Genomic DNA, 21,803 nt, shown 5'->3' on the forward strand with positions numbered 1-21,803 from the left:
AAAGATGGGAGAGCTTAGTTTGATGTGTAACTTTGTGTGTCAAGGTGAAAATATCCCCTTTGGACTCTCCAAACTGGAAGCATAACAGATAGTAAAGCTGGCAATTGGTTTAAAAATCCCCTAAGAAGCCATCCCTTCTGCATTTGCAATTCAGAATTAAATTGGGGAATTGTTCCTTCTGGTTTTCCAAGTGTCTGCTTCCATCCCAAATCTGAGCCATATGTCCTTGTGGGGTAAAAACCAGAGTTTTCTATAAACCAGCCTTCAAACACACAGTGCCAAGCCCAAAATCTCTAGCTGTGCCTTGCTCTCTGAACTCCAGTCGATAAAAAGTTCCTCAGCAGAATCCAAATTAGCACCAGGAAGTCATGACCTGTAATGTGGGAGTTGGAAAATATCCATTTATTCTGCAGGGTGCACTGGGAAATCACGTGTTCCTGTGCAGGAACTTCAGGAGAGTGGTGAGCTTGATCCTGTTATCCCAGTGTTTTCCCAGTCCTCTTTTTTTTTTAATGTTATTATTCCTTTGCTTCATTCTGGGCTGACAGAAACAATTCAAAAGTATTCCTCAGCATGCTGGATCTGTGCAGATCCAGGGTGCCCCTGACAGGAGTTTGCTCTGAGACCCCCAGCACAGCCCCTTCCTATTAAGAAGTGGAGGGATATTCTGACCCCTAAACCCAGCACTGCTGAGCAGGTGGCAGTCTAATTCTTTGCTTGATTTGCAGCAAGCTCTGGCTTTTGGCTCTCTGCAGTGGGTATTTATTGCATAAAAAGGGGAAAGCATCTGAGACTGGTTGAAGTCAAGTCTAAGGGTTTCCCTGCCTGCCACAGCCATCCTGAGGAAGCACCTAAGGAGTTAAAGCATCTCTGCTTACCCTGCATTCAGCTGAGGTGCACACGATCTCCATCATGGTTGCTTTATAAATAACCACCTCGATCCTTCCTGAATTGTTTTTGCCAGTTTCTAGTGGGTGTATAGCTTTTAAAACTGGAAAACCAAAAGCTGGCTGTGTTCATTTTCTCACGAAATTGTAGCCAGAGCAGTGAATTCATAGCTAAGCTCTTACTCAGTGGCTACTGTATTTATAAATAACTTCACCTTGGCCCTGTTTCTCCAGCCATTACTCACTGCGAGTAGCACTTACTCACGAGCAGAGTAGCAGAGAAGTAGATGATTCTGCTGTCATTACTCACAGTTTTAGTACCCTGGCACATCAGGAGGTCTATTTTCAAGCAAGGTGTCGCTTTCCTCTAGAAGTGGCAAGTTTTCCTACCTGGTAAGAATATACTTGCAAAAATTATCCCAAGGAATTAGTACTGAAGATCAATCAAAAATCAAAGCAGAGGAAAGTAGGGAGAAACTGTAGCCTGGGATATTTGGAAGGGTGTATGCATAAAAGTGGTGCTGTGGTTTTTCCTTGGGCACTGTCAGGAATGTGGAGCTGAGAAGCAGCACGGGAGCACTGATGGGAGAGGCATCACCTCATCCCTCTTGCCTTCCCCTCACCATCACTCTGCTTTGCTGTCAAAGTGTAAATTAACTTAAAGGTTCAAAGCTTTTGGGAAAGATTCCAGAGGTCATCTTTTCTGGGTGGTTTATTGGCTGGCCTGTGTTTACCCACATCTCTAGTGTTTACCAGCTGAGGGAGTTTATGAAATTTTGATGCAGGAATTAGGTTGTTGCTCATCTTGTACCTTCTTGCTCATATTATTGACAGTACCACTGAACTGCTTGAGGCAGATAGTATCTCAGTGATCACTGTGCTATTTCAGCTCTCCACTGCTGACAACATCAGAAGTGTTTTAACAGGGTTTTAATGGGCAGGCTCTGTAGCTCCTTGGAGGGTTGCAAATAGCTGCCGTGAAAAAGCTTTTCTGCCGCTCTGAGCTGACGTGCCCTCCTTTCCTTCCCTTTCCTTCCCTTCCCTTCCCCATCCAGCTGCTGCCCATCTCTGTGGCTGCAGCACTGTTGACAAGTCCTCCTGATTTGGGCCAGGCACCGTGCAAGTCCCTGCATCTTTCAGGGGAGCTGTGAAGAGGAGCAACACGGCTGTGAAACCGCTGGGAAGAGCAGGGAACCCAAACTGCGTCCACAAATCCCCTCCTCTGCAGCTCCTCCAAACACGATCAGACATTTACACCAGTGCACAACATGGAGCTTTCCCCTCCTGTTTTGCTGCTCACAACATGCTTTCCATGATACCCCAGAGCAAGACTTAACGGTTTTGAAGCAAACAACCTTTATTTTTCAGCAGAAAACAGAATAGGATGGAATAAATCCCCCCTTTCTCAAGACAAAGCGTTGATTTGATGGCAGCAGTTTCTAGCTGAGTGGTTGCCTTGCTCTGCTTGTTACCAGAAATGAGGCTTGGAGAACAGCTTTCTTTGGACTATGGAAAAGCTTTCTCCTCCCTATTTTGCTTAATATAACTATAATGTGCCCTTTATCACACTTCAACTTGAGTAATCCCGGTTTGGAAATAGTGCAGAAATACCCATGGGAAAAAGCACGAGAAACGTACATTATAAAAAACACACAGGCCAAGCTCAAAAGATCCACTGACATGTAAATTTAATTAAAAAATTATAGGTTTTCAATGAGGGCTTGTGTCTTCAATTTACCAGTTTCCGTGACTTCTTCAGCAAAAGTGTTTCTTTTTTGCATTCTTGGTGGAAAACACGCTGAGGGCTATTACAGTCTCCAAGAAAAGTCTCTATTCTGTGTCACAGGGAAAAAATAAAATTACCCAAAATATGTACACTTGAAATAAGTTAGACAAATATCCACTTTCCTGTTTCTGTTTTATTTCTATCCTCTAACAAAAGTTAAACTTTCCAGTAACCAGCAGTGCATGAAAAAGCATGTCCTAACTATGTGAATAAGTTTCCTTTTGATTGCATGTGCAAATTTTAGGGTATTTTGGTTCTTTCCATGAAAGTTGTGTGAGATTGAATAAAACAGTGGTGAGTGGGTGAGCAGAAGAAGAGCTGATGGCCAAAGGTAGAGGCTCATGATATAAAATATCACTATTCAAAGAGGATTCTGTCTTAAATAAGGGAATCCCAAAGTGTTATTATTGAAAATTATTAATTTCTTCACCAACTGCATGTTTAAGGGAAGAAATCCCAGCAAGGGAACCCCACCTTCCTTGGTGTGATGTCCCAGGACCAAGGGGTGTCCAAAATCGAGAGATTCTCCTCAGTGTCCTCAGTCTCAAATCCTGAGGGAAAGTAAAACATGAATCTCTTGTGTGCTAAAACTTAAAAGCAAAATCCAAAGGTCTTTGGAACTCAGCAGGATTAAATGCTTTTCTTAACTCTATTCTTCCATCCACTCTTCTTTCAGCAAAGCCCTGTGCAGGCTGAACCTCTCAAATATCAGGGTATATAAAAGCTACTTCTGCTTAATACCCATTATTTCAGTTTTTAATGCACTAAAGGCAGTGGCTTTTGTGGTGCTTTCTTAAGTCCAAAGCAGCTGCTCAAAGGACCAAATCTTTAGGTTAAGAGAGAGGGAAAAAACCCTTTTCTCTGGAATTTCAGCCCCCCAGTAACTAAATGGAGGAGCTGTTCAGAGCAGAGCTCTGACTTTCACACTTTCTGCCTCCAAGCTTGTGGGTTCTGCTGCAAGTTGCAGCGCTGAGAACCACTGTGGGTTTGTTTCTCTAACTTAATAAATAAAAACAATTCATCAGTAGCTGATGCCTTTCAGAGTGGTTTTTCCCTGAGTCAGCTTACTGGAGAAGAGGTTCATTATAAATTACAATTAACAAAACAAAAAGAAATAGGCAGAATAAAGCTTCTGATGTGGTGGGCTTCTCGTAGCAGAGTTTATTTGAGGAAACTTGTAGCCAAAATGCTGCATTCTTGTTTATATACATTGTTCCATGTCTAAAATTTAAAAAAAGAGTTTAAATGAGCAAGAGCAGAAGGGACTAAGGGAAGGAAAAGGAGCTGGTGCTGCTTTAGACTTATTTTTATGCAGATTGTTTGTCACCTGTGCTGGTTCAGTGGCTGCTTTGAAGTTAGTCTGGCATTAGTGTTGTGCCTTAGGCAAGGTTGTTTGCTGCCTCTCTGTCCGTGTTACTTCACTTGCTTTTATGTTCACTTCTATCTCATAGATTTGCTCTGCCAATCTGGATATAATTGTATGAAACTTGGCTTTTCCTTTTATCCTGCAACTTTTGCTCACACCAGCCATCCTTTACTCTGCAGAAAGACACTTGGTGAATAAAAGGCATTGGATTGGCCTGGTCATTCCTGAATTTCCCATAAACAAAAATGGAATGCTTTTAATCTTGTTTCTTAACACATTCTAAGCATGATCAAACCCAATTAGAAGTCAGAGGGTCAGAGACACATTAATTCAAAAGGGGGAGTCAGATGTAATTATGCCTCTTATGGTTGGACTCCATGATCCTGGAGGTCCTTTCCAACCTGGATGATCCCGTGGCCCATCTGGATGCGTGAAGTGATTCCAGTAGGTGTGTGAGGATCTGCCTATCCAATAGGTTTGGGCTGTGCAGGGTCAATGCAGAGATTTAAGGGATGAATTCCTCACTGCAGCTGTTTCTTGAACATCACGGAACAAAAACCAGCCTGCAATTGCACAGGTTATGTCACTACTTGAATCCTCCCTGTCTCCTTCCCTTTATTCCCAAATATGTTTTTATCCCACGTTTCTGAGGACAGGCAAGGTGCTGCATAGCCAAAGAGCGCTTCCTTACTTCAGGGCTGAAGAGTTTCCTTAAAAACAGACCCTGTGTGTAACTCCAGGTTCAATCACACAAAATAATTGCTAAAATTTCCTCATGTTGCATGTGCTTCTTCAGCACGTGGAGCAAATGTAAACTGCGGGGCCTTAATTTAAAAAAACAAGGCAAACAAAATGTCTCTTGTGCTTCCCTGAGATTCCCAGGTCCAGGGCACAGCACCCATCACCCCGGGTGCCCAGGCCAAGGCCACAGTGACAGACTGAGACTCTGGGTCATGGTTTGTAACATCCATTTGTATTTATGGCCTGATTCTGGATGGTATTAAATGTATAAAATATGTATGTTTAAGTGATGTATTTGAATCTCCCAGTCACTCCACTGTTAATGTGCTTTTAAGTGTTTTCATGATGTGCTTAGGTAGGAACAAATTGAGCTTGTAGGGAAGTTTAGGGAAGATAAAATTTAGGATGCCTCGAGCTTCTTCAGATGGATTTAGCAGCAGGAGGGGGCAGGGCTGGAGTGGGGCTTTCCTTATGAGTTATTTTGTCTCCAGCGTGGGCCAGTCAGGTATAAAATAGAGATGTCAGTGAGCAGCTGATCAGTGCTGGCTTTGGCAGAGCTGAGGGTGTCCCTGCTTGTGGCTCTGGCCATCCCAAACCTCTGCCATGGCTCTGTGTTCTCCAGTGCCAGAGATGAGGCGACTCATCCTGCAAATATTTCCAGTCACATGCTGCAGAGCGTTTTAGGCAAATTTTGTTTAAGCAGCTGTCAGATGAGAACTATCAAAGCTCGGTTTTGTTCCTGGAGCTCTCAGAATATTCCTCATGGGTTCCCGGGGCTGAAAGCAGTCATGTGTGGCAAAGCCACACTGCCAGGCTCTTGTGCTCTGGAATTTAGAGGGAAATGAGGATCCTCTCCCTCTCATTTACTTCCAGTGCTGCCTCTTCCTTTATTTCCGTGCGCTGAGGTCTCGCAGTCACGGAACTGGGCAGCTCCTTTCTAAAATGCAATATTTACCCTCTGCCACTTCTGAGCCCACATCCTCAGTGACAGAATTGATTGGTGCTGCTGCACTTTTAATGTTCCCTTTTATGTTCATGTTTGTTCCAACAGAGTGGCCACTAGCACAGACGACTTGAACTTGTATCACCCGCAAACTGACAACGCTGGAGCCACCAGTTTGTCATTATCCCTCCTAGTGTATCTGATTTAATTTTGCAACACTGGATTAATTCTTAAAATTGCAGTGCTTTTTGCTCGTTAATGGTCAGTAAATGATTCGGGGTGGGGAGGGGGTTGGTGGGGGAATGGAATTCATCAGTTTTGTAGTCATTTTAATTCTTCTCGTTTTAAGTTGTTCTATAAATATGTCTTTATGGATGTAGTTTTACTAGCTTAAAAACATCTAATTGAAAACAGTTGCTTAAATCTCTTTGGATCAAGGAGGCAGTAATAAGCAAAGAGAGTATCTTATCCCTGCAATCCAGAAACGCTTAGTGACTGGTATACTCAGTGCATGTGTAATCAGCTTCTTGTTTCATCTAAAAACCTTAGCTCTTTTGGTGTGATTTAGTCCTTCCCCAGCAGCATGGTTTTCCTTGTCTGTAAGATTATCAATGAGTGAAACAAAATATATAAACCAAAAATAGCCTAACAGGCAGAAGTGTTGTGAGAACTCTCTCGTTCGTTTGTGCCCTCTCGTCGTGGGGCTGGTGCATTGTAGCACATCCAGGCCTTGACCTGAGCCTCGTCAATTAACATTTCGTTGTACATTATGTAATGTTATTCTTATGACTTAACATTTGCATCAGGCAGGACTGATCTCTGCTGGTTTGTAAGGCCTCCCAGCAGATGAAGCCGTGGCTCTTAGAGGAGATCAGCCTGGGCATTTACCTACTGACGCTGCTTGGGAGTCCCAAACCACTGAGCTCCCAGGGATAAGAGCTCGGATATACCTCTGCTTCCTGAATTCCGTGGGATTGGGTTTGGCAAAGGGGGGTTGTTGCTGTGATTTGGGTTTGGGGCCTTGTCTACTGTTTGTTTAATGTCAGAAATGTGAATCCTTTCTGGCTGGTGAGATGTAATGACTGCAGATCCCCGTGCACGGTGGGGGGATACTTGGATTATGTGAATGCTCTAAATTATGATGTTAATACATTTAAACAAAAATTACTGATGACCACTCTGGCTGCTGGCCTGTTTTTTGAAGGCTCCTACCTGCGTCCCTCTGCTTTGAAATGTGGTCCCATTTTCTGAAGGGATCCTCAGAAAGTGCCCCACTGAACCTCGGAAGTCTGTAAATGATCCGTGGCTCATTTCCAAGCGGGGAAGCCACGGAAAGAAAGCCAGTCTGTGCTGGGGGAGAGGGAAGGAGAAACCACAAGTTTTTCTTCGTGCAAGTGGGAAGTAAAACAGGTTAAGTTACGTGAGCTCTAGTGATCATTTTTAACATCTGTGTTCATTCATCTGGGTTGGACTGTCCACGTGGTCCACTGTAATGTCTCACTAGGAGTCGTAATTAATGGAAGTGGTAATTCCATAAATTGCAAGCCCACATTTATTAAGATTTCATGTATCTTATTCCTTAAACAGGCAAACTGTGCCATGGACTTTACTCAGAAAGTTGTGTCATTTTCCTTTTTATTTATTTTCTTTTGAAATGTCAAATAATTTCACACAAATTCATCAATCTGAAGGATTCAAGAGCTGTGGCAGCACCACAGGACTAAGGAGCACACACTTGGCAGCATCTGATTCTTTGTCCAGGGTTAAAACTCAGAGTTCAACCCCTGAAAATTCTTTTTCCAAGTCTTTGTGATAAGCCAAGAGCACTTCACACAAGGCCTTTGTTGGAAATCACCCGTGGTCTGAGGCTTTAAGAAATGCCTAAGTGTGTTCTGCCCATCTAAAAGCCATCCATTACAAAAAATAATCAGACATCCTTTTTTTTTCTTGTACATTTGTGTCATTCTGCGAATCAGACGCATTTTGTGTGCTAAGGGCAATGTGCTTTGCTTTTGGAATTCCTGAGTTTCACTAAAACCCTGGGGCATAGTTTGTTCAGGAGACCTGAGGTGACCTGTAAATGGGAGCTGCTGTGTCCCTTTGCTGCTTAGCAAGATCATTTTAAAGAGAAAGTGAAATGCAGTGTCCAGATATAATGTGATAACATCATAATCCAAAGAGAAAAGCAGTATTTTTATATTAGGTGACCTCTTGAAAGCACATTCCTCTAAGATGGGCAGCTTCCTCATTTGGAAATGACAAATCTCAGATGGAAAATAAAAAAATTGGTGACTTTCCTGTACCCAAAGAAACTCCTTATGCTGGCAGGACTGGGGCTGAAGAGTTCCTGTGGAGGTTTGGATTCTGTGTTGCTGCTTTGGATGCTGAGCTCTCTGCAGGCAGGGAAGGGGTAGGAGAAAGGAATATCTGGTTTGGTTAGGATAATGTGCTGTCCTGTTTGGGAACCAGCCTTACCATTCTTCTGGACTTAAAGCCTTCATTTTCCCCCGAAATCCCAGTGACTGACTGTCTATAAACACAGTGATAGTCTGAAAAATAATGAGGAGGGACCTGCTCCCTGTGCTCATTTCCCATGGAAAGCAGGAAATGTTGTGTTTGAGCTCCTGAGCTGCTGTCTGCAGTTTAATTCACCTTAAAATTAATTAAGAATCTTTATTTCCGTTGTCCTGAAGTTGGATTAGTTTCTAAACTCTAAACATTTGAGCTTCCCTCAAGGGAAGGGTGAATCTCTGTCTCCCTGTGGATGGGGTGTGGATGAGGACCCCCTGCATCCCAAAGTCGTGTCCATCCAGGGCAGCACGTCCCGTTCTGAGGTGCAAGATGAAGTTCTTGTACCAGTTGGGAATTTGGTGGAATTTGCTTCCATCTGACAGCGTTTCCAGATGGAAAGGAGCAACTGCTTGTTCCTGTATGGGGCCATTTCCATTCACTTCCACTGGCTTTGGGGTTGGGGAGGGGGATTGGCCACTCTGTTTTCATAGTGTGAAACCAGATGTTATTTCACTGCACTATCTGGAAGCTTTTCCTCATCCCCCAGCCTTGCCATAGGTGCTTGTCTTTTGAACCAAGGCAAATTCCACTGGAAGTGTTAGAAAGTTCAGTTCCATTTCCAGGTTTTTTTAATGATTCCTCCCTTTTCTTGCACGGTGGGTTGGGAACGTGTTAAAGCCGGTGGTAAAGTAATTTATGAAGGGCAGCTGGAGTTCAAAAGGTTCAAATATACAAGTTCAGTTCCAGCATCGTTTGGATCTTCACACCTCAGTGTCCCAACAGAGAAACTGGATACTGAGTTTTTACAGGTTTTACTGTAAAAACTGAGCCCTCCAGAACTTTTAGTAACTAATGGATTTTGCAGGAGTGATTTGACTACCCTGGATGTCCATTAGCTGGTTTGCTTTGATGTCTTTGCTGGAAACCTAAATGGCTTTTACTTGCACTTTTTTTTTACCAGTTCTATGTTTGCAGGAGATGTCTTTTGTATCACAGTAGCCAGTAGGAAAAAAAGTGATGTACTCAAGAATCGTAGGAGCATTTAATCTCAGAATATCCTAACTAGAATTTAAACTGTGTGTTGTCAAGAAAGTTTCCATCTGTAGCTCACCAATCCCAAGCTGACTACATGCAGTTTTAATCTTCTGATTCTTGAATTCATTCTTTCCTGTGTGGCTTTGGTGGTGTTAAAATTTAATCCTCAGCAGCTACATTGTATTGAATCTGTATTTCTCTCCTTTCTCTGCTTGTCCTTCTTCGTTACTGGCAATGGGGTTTGAAATACCCTGAAAAATCTGTGTTTTCTAGTATGGAGATGATTGATAAAATACCTTTCTACCCCATGACAAGTTTAAGAAAGCTTGCTCTTGTATTTATGGAGCTGCCAGGTACTTGGCATCATTAATTCCATATAATATACTGTTCCTATTAAAGGTGCACACCTTTGAGGGGCAACTCTTAAAAATATCTTGCTGATTTAAAAGACTTTTTCATCATTATGTTCGTCATGTGCCACTTACACTGAATTTGTCTATTTCCCATCACCAGTGAGAATTAACTTTGTACAATAATATTAAGAGCAAACTTACTCTGTGTTGCAAAATAATACAGAATAATTAAAAAAAAAAAAAACTAAAAGAATCTATGGATATTCAGGTAAATGTGACAATTCTGGAAATTTTACATGTGTTAAGACTGGCTGGCACAAGAGCAGAGGAATAATCAAACCACTTCAATTTGGAGGAGGGGGCCTGGGATGGGCTGGGGGTGTTTCTCCCTGTCAGACAAGTACTTAGGAGGAAGGAGGTGTTGGAGCTGGTGTGGTTCCCCACACAAGGGTTTTATTTTGTGGTGGAAAATCTAATCTTTCCGAGACCATTTCTCTTGGGTCTAAGTCTGAAGTCTGCTTTATATTGGGAGATTGGCATGAAATCCACAGCACTTAAGAGGATAAAGGCCTTTGTCTCCAAAATGTACATTTTTTTTGGAACTGTAAAGGCAGTGGAACAAGAAATGGTTTTAAGTATATAATGCTAAGATTCAACCTTGTAATCCTTTCTCAAGTAAAAATATGTTGTAGATCAATTTTATCGATTCCTATATTTTTTCCAATGTGAACATTCCCTTCAAAAAAAAGGGAGCCTTCCACATTTAACTAATGATTGAAGAATTAAAAGAGTTAATTACAGCTCATAAGGACCTACTGTCACTAATCAGAGTGGAATCTTCTGGTTCCTCTGTAGGCACCATTTGATATTGGGGAGAAGCATGGAAGACTTTAAAAATAAATCGAATAAAATACCATTTCTCTTATTGCCTTTTTTATTTGCATGGTCACTTTAAAGGACCCCAAAGCCTGTTTGTACATGAGGACACTGGCCAGCTCCTCAGCTTCAGTAAATTAAATAATATTTTGAGAACTGTTGTGCTGTAAATAACCTGCAATGTTTGGAGCTTTCTCTGCTTCCTTGAAATATTCCAGGAATATAAGACAAGAAATCCTGGGAAGAAAACAGGGCAGGGTGAGGAAGGGAAGAGCTGAGAGAGGAAAAGGTGGGGGGAGATGGCTCTCTCTGGATGTCTGTTCAGCTTTCAGTCTGCAGGCAGAGGGGACAGAAGAGACAAAGTCAAGAGAAGGAGAAGGAGTTTGAAAGGAATAAAAGAAAAGACTTAGTAAGTACATTAGAAATCTTATCAGAGAAATAGATGAAAACAAGAGTAGAGCCCTGACTAATGCCAGTTCTTCTGGCACCACTGACTTAAATCAGTTTACACGAGCTCAGGATCGGGGCAGACTGCCTCAGATTAATTTTTTTAATCTGAACTTGCTTGTTTAGTATACTTAAATGCTGTGTTTTCAACTTCACAGATTAATATGCAACAACAATAGAATTGCCACAGGTGCTCACACAGAGAGAAAAGTGTTAAAATAGGTCAGATGTCTGATGAGCTTTGATGTCAAACTGAAAGAGAGTGGGGTTGGATGGGATATTGGGAAGGAATTCTGGCAGAGGTTTCCCAGAGCAGCTGTGGCTGCCCCTGGATCCCTGGAAGTGTCCAAGGCCAGGCTGGACAGAGCTTGGATCACCCTGGGCTAGTGGAAGGTGTCCCTGCCCATGGCAGGGGGTGGAACTGGATGAGCTTTAAGGTCCTTCCAACCCAAACTGCTCTGGGATTCTGTGTTTCTATCTATTTTTCCAAAAAGCCACATTCGTGGATTCCAAAGAAGAACCACAGCCTGTGACATTTTACAAGTGAGTTTATTACTTCCCAAAATCCCTCACACACACACAAGTATTTCTTCTGTTTGCACTCAGCTCTGGGGAAGGCAGCACCAGCTTCGTGCTGGCCCTTGTGCTTTGTGCAGCTCAGGTCCTTGACCAACAAATAGAATTAAGAATTTTCTTTTCATAAATGCCTCATTTTGACAGGTGGTTTGTTGGCCACTGTTTTGCTTCCATGCAGATGTCAAATTTAGAGCAAAGCATGGGCAGTGTGGGATGCATTTTTGGTCAGTGAGCAGCAAAGGGCTTTGGCCATCCCTCCTCCAGCACTTTTAAGGCACCTCCTGGAGTCAGGCTGGAGTGCTTTTAAAGTGAGCCAGCATCACTTGGATGTGGGTGAGGTGCAGCAATTTGGGAATTGCTCCCAGCTGGTGGAGAAATGATTTCCAAGCAAGCTGGGTGGCTCTTTAACCACTCTTCGCAGTAGAAATAAGCTAAAATATATAAAAATGGTTGCTCTGACAAATAATCTAACGAGCCACTCAATTTGCTTTATGTATTGACTGTAGTTGCTTGACAGTTATTATTATTTTCTAATGATATTAAGTTATAAATTATTAACAAGTGTTTAATTTCAGTCCAAACAGACCCAACAAAAGGGATTTGTGCAGTTATGAATTGCAGCAAAATACAAAATTGTTGAGCTTTTAGTAAACGCAAACTTGGAGACCCTGGTTATTTCTCCCTCTTTCAACAGCCAGTCATGAAACTTTCTTGCCCTTTTCACCTTTAAACTTCATTTGAACTTGGAAAGAAGACTTGTGAATTGTGGAGGGGGGGGGAGGAAAAAAAAAAAAAGGGAAGAAAAGAAAAAGGGTGGGGGCTGGGGGGAGAGAAGCTCTGATTCTGTGTTACCGTAACAGTAATTCTGGCAAAATAATCCTCCTCTTGTGCATGAGTGTCTGCTACTGCTGCAGGGTAATCAGCTCACATGACATGCCTGGAGGCTAATGCTGCCCTGGGCTTTCTTTCTTTCTGTCTTTCTTTCCTTTTTTTTTTTTTTTTTTTTTTTTTTCTTTTTTTTTTTTTTTTTTTTTTTAAGTCCATATTTAAACAAAGGCTGATTATCCAAACAAGAATTTGGACTGCATCAGCTGGACCAGTTAAATTATAGTTAGTAAAACTTGGCACCTTCCGAGCTTGGAATGTTACAATTACAGCTGGATCCTCGTTTGGTAGGAGCCATACAAAGTAATAAAAGTGGAGATTTTTATCTTTATAGGACATAGCTTAACTCTTTGAACGCAGAGGACTAAGTGCCAAATATTACAGTTAGTGCTCAGACACACAATTCCGGGCCAGGAAATGGGATAAACAGTTGTATCCACGCTCGTGTATCCATGCCAGCACTCGGGTGGATGCTGTGGCACTTGGAGGGGATGTTCATTATCCTCCAGGATTCCTCTGAGATAAGGAGCGAGAATACCAGCAGCAATTTGTTGTTGAACTCCCTTGTCTTCCTGTTGTCTTTCTGACAGCATTGCTGTGGTTTTATTTGAATTTCTCTTCTTTTTGTGTTTCCTGTTGCTGTGGAAAAGGTTTGTGTTCCATGTAGGATCTGGGTGATCCCTGGAATTGCTGTGATTTTCATTCCTCTGGAAAACTGTCTTCAGTACTGGCTTGAAATCCTGGTGGAGCTGCTCCAGGGTGGGCAGGAGGCAGGGGGTGTGAGGCAGAAGTTGGGTTTCATTTTAACAAACTGCTGTTGACCATTCCTGACTTGTTTTCCCTCCTCTCCTACAGAGAGGGCTTGGCTTTGATTAGTCACTTGCAAAGCCGAACTTTGGCTTTCTGGTTGTGTAATAAATAGCTCTGGTTGCCAGTCAGAAAATGAAAGTTCTTCTCCTAAAATTAAACCAAGAGCCCTTATCATTAGCCTAGAACAAATCAATGCCTTTGCATTAATTCCCATGGAGTGGGGCCAGTTGACAGCTTTCCCTGACGCAGCTCTGTGCATTGGTTTCTTTTTTAAGAAATTGTTTGTTGTTTGCATTTTCTGAAAACCTTAGTGAGGAATAAGGATTGAAATTCAAGCAATCAAGACTCTCCAGAGTGTTTGCAAGAGCCCACCTGCTAGATAATGTTTACCAGGCTGTACCTGGAGTTTTATCTTTGGTCTTCTTCGTACAGAATAAAAGTTCCCATTCATTAAAGCGTGGAAAAGTTCATTTCCTTTCTCATGGCAGTTCTTCCCCGTCCCAGTGTACTTCTGTCAGTGACAAATAATATGGATAACATGTGATTGCTGCAGCCACAATGCTGTGGGAGCTGGGAGAACAGGGAGCAGGGTCTGTCTGAATGGAAGGACGTGGCTGTTCTTGCCTTGAAAACTGAGAAGTTAAAGATTTTTCATCAAGATAAACATGCAGATCCATAAGGTGCAGCTTGGTCTGGGAGGAATGGTACCAAGTGAAGTAAGAAAGACCTAAGGAAAAATTGCAAGTTAATGTTTACTCTTGAATTACTGTTTTAATGGAGTGGCTTTACAACGTGACCTTCCCAGTGGTGGCTACTCCAGAAAGGGGGATTTGGGTGCCGTGGGCTCCTGGGAAGGAGCAGGAGCTGTTGGCTTTGGATCCAACACTCAGCATTTTCCATGGCCATGGCTCAAGGAAGAACTTCTCCTTCTGGAACCAGGACATTGGGCAACTTTGATTTCTCAGCACTGGTTGAACACACAAAAATATTTGTAGCCTTCTGAGGATAGCAGGGATGCAAATGGTTTGGGAGTTGTTTAAATAAGATTTCTCAGTGCAGTTGGAGTCTTGGGCGAATGGAACAGCAGCCAGATCTGTTGGTTCTTGTGGGTTTATTGTTGTTTAAAGCTTAATTAAAGTAACTTTTGCTTAAAAAGAAGGAGGAAAACTCAAATTAAATGTCGATATCGTGATAACTCTGTGATGCAGCTTTTCTCACAAATTGTTCTTGGAATGGAGGTTTAGATAGATGGCCATAGCCGAAAATAATAATAAGGCAATTCTATTTATGCCACAAGTTAAGAATTCCCATCACCAGCAAATCCTAATTTACTACTTCATCTGATTTCTGATGGGAAAAATCTAATTGCTTTTGTACTGGAAATAAAGTTGATTGAACTCTGAGTTTTTCCAGTGGCTCCAAAGGTTATTTCCCAAGCTGTGCTCTTTTACAAACTGCAATGGTTTTTAATTTATCTGCTTTTTTTCAGCAGATGAACATTCAGTATTATTATATGTAGGGGAAGGGAGACTCTTAATTTTGATCTCTGTTAATGTATTGGTAGGTGGGACATTATTTGACTTCCAGAACTTCACATGAAATCTCCTATTAGAGATGTGATGGCAGAAACTCCCTGGAGATAAAAACTGTGTGGTACAGGGAGCAGCTAAATATAATTTTTGTTGGTTTCATATCAAGCTCAGCAGTTTCCTTCTAGAAGGAAACACTTGAGGACTCCTGCTGCCTATAGGAACTGTTCAATCAGTATTAACAGGCAACTTGTCAGGAGCACAAGCCTTGGAAATACTTACTGAGGAGGTCCCTGAGGTTTGAATAGCAAATGTCAGTCATGAAAAAAAAGAGATTTATTTGTGGTTTTTAATTTTCTAAAGAATTACAGAATTTCTATTTTGTTTAGGAAGTTAAAAAGTAAAAAACAAAATTGGTTTTGCTTTTTGTTTTCATAGAATCAGAAACAATTTACTCACATTTATTCCAGATAGTAATTTCTGTTGATTTAATAATTTCAGTTGACCTGAGTAGTACCTGCTGGTGAGAGGAGAGCTGATCACAGGCCAGCAGCTTTATCACTCACCACAGTCTGCCTTGACAAACTATTTAACATGATCAGTAAAACCCAGCTTTTCTTGTGAGATATCCAACTCTCTCTGGTTTTGGCAAATACCAAACTATTTGGAGCCTTGTGCTGCTGCAGGAAATCTTTGCTTTGTAGCAATCCCAGGGAGAAAGGCTCAAAGCAAGGGTGGTGGTATCCCTCAAACTGGGATCAAACCTTCCAAACCTCAAAGATTTATACCAAAAGCTGCACTTGAAAGCTTAGGTGGGTTTTCCTTCTCACAGAACTTGTTTTCCCGTCACTCTGGCAAATTCCAAAGGATTGCCATGAGGAATGGTGCTGGATTTTGTAGGCATCAAGCACTGGGAAGCAGCACGTTGCTGAAAATGAGTCAAAACTACCCCAATGGCTTTGGTTGGGTTTGCTTTACATGTGGAGGAATTACTTAATTGGTGGAATTACGTAACTGGAGAAACCAGTTGTTTTTGTAATTATGGTGATGTTTGTGTCTGCCAAGAGACTTCCTATGCAGCAGGTTTAAACTGATCCAATTAGTAACAAAATTGGGGTAATTAACCTATCCGTTAATGAAATGTGTGCACGCACGCTGCCCTCAGTCCCTGGTTTGGGGTTGGGTTCTTTGCATTATCCTACTACAGAAAGCAAATTTAGCTCCATATAATCTGTATTTAAAGCATTTAGAGTCATAGAATAATTTAAATTGGAAAATACCTCTCAGATCATGGAGTCCAAGTGTTCCCCAGCACTGCCAAGGCCACCACTAACCCATGTCCCCAAGTGCCACATCCACACAGCTGTTAAATCCCTCCAGGGATGGTGTCTCCACCACTGCCCTGGGCAGCTGTGACAAGGCTGGACAGCCCTTAGAGTGAAGGAATTTCCCAAATATCCAACCTAAACCTCTCCTGGTGCTGCTTGAGGCCATTTCCTCTCACCCCATTGCTTGTTACCTGAGAGAAGAGGTGAACCCCACCTTGCCCCAAACCTCCTTTCACTGAGTTGTGGAGTGAGAAGGTCCCCCCCGAGCCTCCTTCTCTCCAGGCTGAGCCCCCCCAGCTCCCTCAGGCTCTCCTGGTGCTCCAGCCCCTTCCCCAGGTCTGTTCCCCTCTGGGGTGAGCCTCTCTCTGCCAGGTGATGGGGTGGAATATCCTTTTGAGGAGAACTTTGCTGATTCCTGAGGCTGGGGTTTCTCATGGCTCTGCACCCCGTGGCCTGAGGTCAGTGTGCAGTTGCACTTTGGGAGTGATGATCCTCCAGGGAGGGATGGTTCCCATCAAAAAGCCCAAAGATTAACTGGCACATGGAACAAATCAGCTATTTTTGATAGCAGGGACCGTGATAAACACTGGACAGGGTTCCCCATAGTGTGGCTTGTTCAGTGCTCAGGGAACAGTTCAGGAAGAGTCACCCATGACTGGTCTCAGTGCAGAACTCACAGAAGCCCCTCCAAGACAAGGAGCTCTCTGGATAAACTCCTGTGTGCAGCTCTATGGAAAATTTTACTCAGCAGTTGCCTTCCCTTGTAGTTGATTAATACAAGATTTCAGTGTTCCCAGTCCATTAATCTTCACAAGCACATCTGCATACTGAAAAATGTTTTTAAAAACAACATTAAAAAAAAAAAATTATGGGCTCTGATAATTCTGAAGATAAAAAGAACTTGAAAGAGCAACAATAAACTGCAGTTGACTTGCATGATGTGAATCCCAATCCAGCGTGAGAGAGGGGCTTTGCCACTTCAAATATTTTAATTGTATAAGAGGAAAACACTGGAAAGTGGTTGTTCTCCAGGCACTGGATGCAGTTCCCACTGCGAAATATCCTGGCCTGTGTTCTATCAAGTAATACAAGTCAAAAAGGTATTAGGGAAGTGTTAGAGACATCACAGGAGGAGTTGGAGGTGAAGTTTGGGCTGTTGAGAAAGTTAATTACCCTGAAAAGGAATTAATAGTGGAGGTGTGTAAGAACCAAATGCCAGGAGAGCAGGATTTGGGGTTTAAGGAGTGCACAGCTAAAACTGGATAGCTGAGCTGTTCTTTCCTAGCACATTTGTTGGTACAAACAGGGTAACAGTGATGTCCAGCTGCCTGATATTTCCTGAAATGGAGGATTTTAAGGGTTCCCTTCACCTTCTGAAACTGCAGCTTAACGAACAACAAACCCCATGGTGAGTTTTATGACCCTGGATTTCTATTTATTTTACCAAGTACTTTTCTAGTAAGGAGATACCTGGAAAGCCTGCCAGGTAACTCTGATCCCTTTCCCATTTATCCCAGAAGTACTGAAAGCCCTTATTGTACAAGGCAGCGTCTGCTTTGAGGGAAGACAGCACAACAAAACCTCCTGAACTCTGCTCAACACTTCCAGGGGGGAGTTGCTTTGTGAGGAATTTGGGGCTTTCAGCTCAAGCAGGATCTTACCATGAACCAACCTTCATTTGGTGGGCTAGGACACTGCCAGGCACCTTCTGCCAGCTCTGGGGAGAGCTGTGACATCTCCAGTGCTGAATTCGTGTGTCCCTTCCCGAGCCAAGTGCCTTCAGCCATGACACAACCAAGAGCAAACCAAGCAGGGAAGGGCTGAAAATCTGGAAAATTCAGTTCAGCCCTTATTTAGTTCAGATTTTTACTGAAAGTAACTGGATCCTAAGTTCATTTAAAGAACTAATTTTCTAGATCCGAGTGTTTTTATAGCGAGAGGATGTTGTAAAGAAGTTGTTTATAATGGAGTTTATCTTAGGCATGGAACTTTTTGCCAGTCTAGTATCAGGAACGGTCTGGAAAAGCCTTCCAGTGGTGGTAGCTTAAGGAAGGGGGGGGGGAACCAGGGTCGGGGAGAAAACCTAATAAAAATAGCTGAGATCATTCAACAGTTATCAAGAAACAGATACTGCAATTTTATAACAGAGAGCACTAAAAGTATATGCACTCTTAAAAGGCAATTAAAATGTATACTCCAAAACTATAAAACATTTTCTTTTCATCTGGAACATTGAGGGCAGATTACAACACATTAATAACGTTTTGTTTACAGTTCAGTTTCTGATGGCTTCCAAATGCAGTCTGTGTAGATTAACCAGAAGGAGTCCAGTTCTCTTTTAAGAGAGCTTGTAAAGGAAAGCAATGTGGTAAGATTGTTATGAAAAGCTGGTGTATTTAGGAAATAGCACTTAGCAGGGTCTCTCTGAATGGCTGCCAGGTCAGGAAGCTGAAGTGCAAGGCTTGGCCCTCGTTCAGGCCCCCCAGTCCCGGCTCCTTGACCACACAGTACGTCAGGAGCGAGGCCCGGCGAGCCAGGAGCCCCACCACGCCCCCGCCGCTTGGCACACGCATTTTCACATAACCCAGGGCTCCGGGGGGAGGGAGGCACGCCGGGGCCGAGGGAACAGGCAGCTTATTAAAATAGAAATGGATAAATAAAACAGGCCTGGGAATGGAGCGGTGCCTCGGTCCCGCTGCCGAGGGCGCACGGCTCGGAGCCGGCCCTCGTCGCACTGCTCCTCCTCATCCTCATCCTCTGCCTTCCCCAGGCCTGTGCCAGCTGTACCTCCCGCTGCAGGAGTGGAGGAGCACCAGGATATTGTCCCAAGATCCGGATTAAATAGGGCAGGCGGTGACAGGACAAGGGGGAATGGCCTTGAGCTGAAGGAGGGTAGATTTAGATCAGATATACGGCAGGAATTGTTCCCTGAGAAGCTGTGGCTGCCCCATCCCTGGAAGTGTCCGAGGCCGGGTTGGAGCAACCTGGGATAGTGGACAATGTGGACAGGCTTTCAGGGCAAACAGGTGCTTGAGCTCCTCTCCTGCCCTCAGTGTGCTTTATCCACTGCAAGAACTTCTCCACAGAACCCTGCAAATTCTCATTCCCATCCCAAAGTGTTTCTTCTATGCAGTATCTTCCTGATTTTTCTCTTCCTGGAATGAGGGAAGACAGCATTGGCCTGGAGTTAGTTTAGTTCATGATATCGTGACTTCTGCCACTCCTGGGGACTTTTTCATTGCTATTCTCTATTTGGAAAAGGTCAAAATGGGATACACTGCTGACCTAGCACACAGTGTCCCTCTTACAGTATCTGTGCTGTCCACGTTTCCCCCTTTTTCCCTGGCAGCCAGCTCTGTGTTAAGGAGAATAATACAACAGAGAAACTTTCTTTTTCTGCAATGCTGCAATGGTATATTTTATGTTAAATGCAAAGGGAACACGATTGCTCTCCAGTTACTCCTTTGTGAGAACTGTCCTTTGGCTGTGCTTCATTTCACTGTATAAGTAAATGCTGATCATTTGTACAGGCTGTTTTCAGGGCTCTCAAACCACTCTTTTGCCCTTAGAAATTGATCCCCTGGTTAGAAGAATCTGCTTTTCACAGCCGCTAAGTTCACCTCAAAAATATTTTTATAGAGAAATAGGGGGGATAAAGTGCATGGTTCCATTCAGTGCTTGGGTCCCTACTAACTCTGGCCTTTCCTTGGAAAGAGCCCTGGCTATTTGCAACATGTTGTACATTAGCAACTCGTCCGTTTGAAGGGAAAAGCTAATAAATTGCTGTTACTCAGAACTGAGTAATTATACACAAAATTCAGTGTGTGCATATGAGAGAGGAACTTCAGCTTGTTCTTGGTTTCAGACAGTGACTCATTAAGCCACCCTAATGCCTCGGATATGCAGCAGAAGACTCCGAACGTTAACACTTCCATTCTCATCTCCATAAATGAGGATTTGAACACATAAATCCCTGAGATGAGTCTATACCTCTTGATTTTTATTTCTAAATCTATGCTCGACTGGCAGATGTTGAGGAATAGCTTTTAGCATTTTTTTTCATTTAGATTCTGATTAAAAGATACCCTTTTTTTTTTTTTTCCTTAAAACCAGCAAAACTAATTATTCATGAGCTCAAAAATCATCATCCCTGACTAAGAGACGTCTCAATTGAGGGTCAGCAGCAGATAACAAGAGGTCTGTAACAACTGTGTCCCAGAATGGTGTTTCTGGATTTCATTATCTGCAGGAATGGAGGAGAGGAGAAAGTTCAGGAGCTGCTCCTGCCGCTGCTCCCACCCGGCCGTGCTCAGATCCCGAGTGCTGCGTTGGGAGCCAGGGAATGTGGGTTTGCTTGGGGCTCTGGGGTTCCTCTGGTTCCCCTCCCTGGCCTTCAGCTCTCAGGGCATCATTCCCAGGGACTGAAAAGCTGAGGAAAGGCAAGGAGAAGGGAAAAACTGTTTTTTAAGCTGCTCCAGGGTGACTGGATTCCTTCAGCTGTCCGTGTACTCAAAGACCTACTCCTGGAATAGCAGTTTTCCCGTATTTATTATTCATATCCTGCCCAATTCCTGGTTATTTGTCACCACACTTTCATTACCATCAGGATGAAAACGTTTTCAGTTTCTTTGCAGTATTCCTGGTTTCCTTCCTGATGTTGTGCAACACCTGAAATCGTGATCTTTTGGGCAGCAGGAGCAATGTGGAAGGATCCAGACTTGTACCACTGTGCATTGTCTAAAACCCCTGACTCGGAGAAAAACAGTATATCTGATTTCATTAGCTGAGAGATCATAATCCAATTATTTTATTTTTAATTTCTCTTTCCTGAGCTCTTTTGCAGATGCTGCTTTTTGGCCCTTTGACAGAAGCCTTTCAGCCTTCCTTATGAAAATCCCAGATTGCAGCCTTCCGTGGGGGTATTTCTTGAGTTATAGAGTTAACCTGAGAAGGCAGAAAAAAGGCCTTATTACATTGCTACAAGCTGCCAGCTCCTTGCTAATATTTTAAAGGTGTGGGTGCATGTGTTGCTCTTGTGTAGTATCAGTTCTCTCTGATTTTGTAAACAGAGCCCTGTGAACCCTGAGTACCCAAACTGCGGTGTAAAGGCAAAACTAAAATTACTCATTTAAGGTCATCTGTTTTTACTGACACACCAAAGGTCTAGGAGAAGGAGTGAGCAAGCATCATATTTCTCAAATACAAAATTTTACAGTGGGAACGTGTTATAAAACATTCTGCCAGTGTTGTTTCCCTTGGGATTTAGAGTGAGAGACATGAAGGCTGACAACTCTCTTCCTGTTGTAGGTCAGAGCTTCAAGGAACTCTGTAATCTTCCCACCAGCTTTACTCTCTCCTGGAACTCACGGTTAAAATTAGATGCTGGCTGAACTTTAGCAGTTCAGTTTGAAAGCTTTTCGGAGGCAAAAGTAAAACAACTGCAGAGGGGAGTTTTCTCACAGTGCCATTTTGAGAACCACTTTGTGCGGAGGAACGTCCTCTGTGAACCGACGGCTCTCTTGCCTAGATGTTTTCATAAATCATGATTAACAGGAGAGGCCACTGGGCAGCATGGAAATAATCTCTGTGGGTTTTTCTCTTGCAGGGAGGTATATTTCTTCAGGATGTTGTATTGCATTTTGGGTTGATTTTTGTTTTTCTCCCAGTTTCCCCTCGTGCCCCACCGGTTGTCAAGCAGTTTCTGCCCCAGCAGAAAGTCAAAAAGCAAAC

General features: G+C 43.0%; 1 protein-coding gene across 9 annotated transcripts in view; it reads left to right on the forward strand.

Moving 5' to 3' along the window:
* BCAS3 (BCAS3, microtubule associated cell migration factor) overlaps positions 1–21,803 on the forward strand; it is a 301,373-nt gene that overhangs the window by 196,224 nt on the left and 83,346 nt on the right. The window contains exon 24 of one of the 9 annotated variants that reach the window (XM_017730957.1): positions 5,832–6,905. The exons of the other annotated variants lie outside the window; for them this stretch is intronic. Within the exon in view, the coding sequence (XP_017586446.1) occupies positions 5,832–5,857 (26 nt within the window). The 3' untranslated portion in view covers positions 5,858–6,905. Of the gene's footprint in view, positions 1–5,831; positions 6,906–21,803 lie in introns of those variants that run through there. 9 annotated transcript variants of the gene reach the window in all.

Source organism: Corvus brachyrhynchos, unplaced genomic scaffold (genome assembly GCF_000691975.1).
Source record: "Corvus brachyrhynchos isolate BGI_N302 unplaced genomic scaffold, ASM69197v1 scaffold283, whole genome shotgun sequence".
Taxonomy (NCBI): domain Eukaryota; kingdom Metazoa; phylum Chordata; class Aves; order Passeriformes; family Corvidae; genus Corvus; species Corvus brachyrhynchos.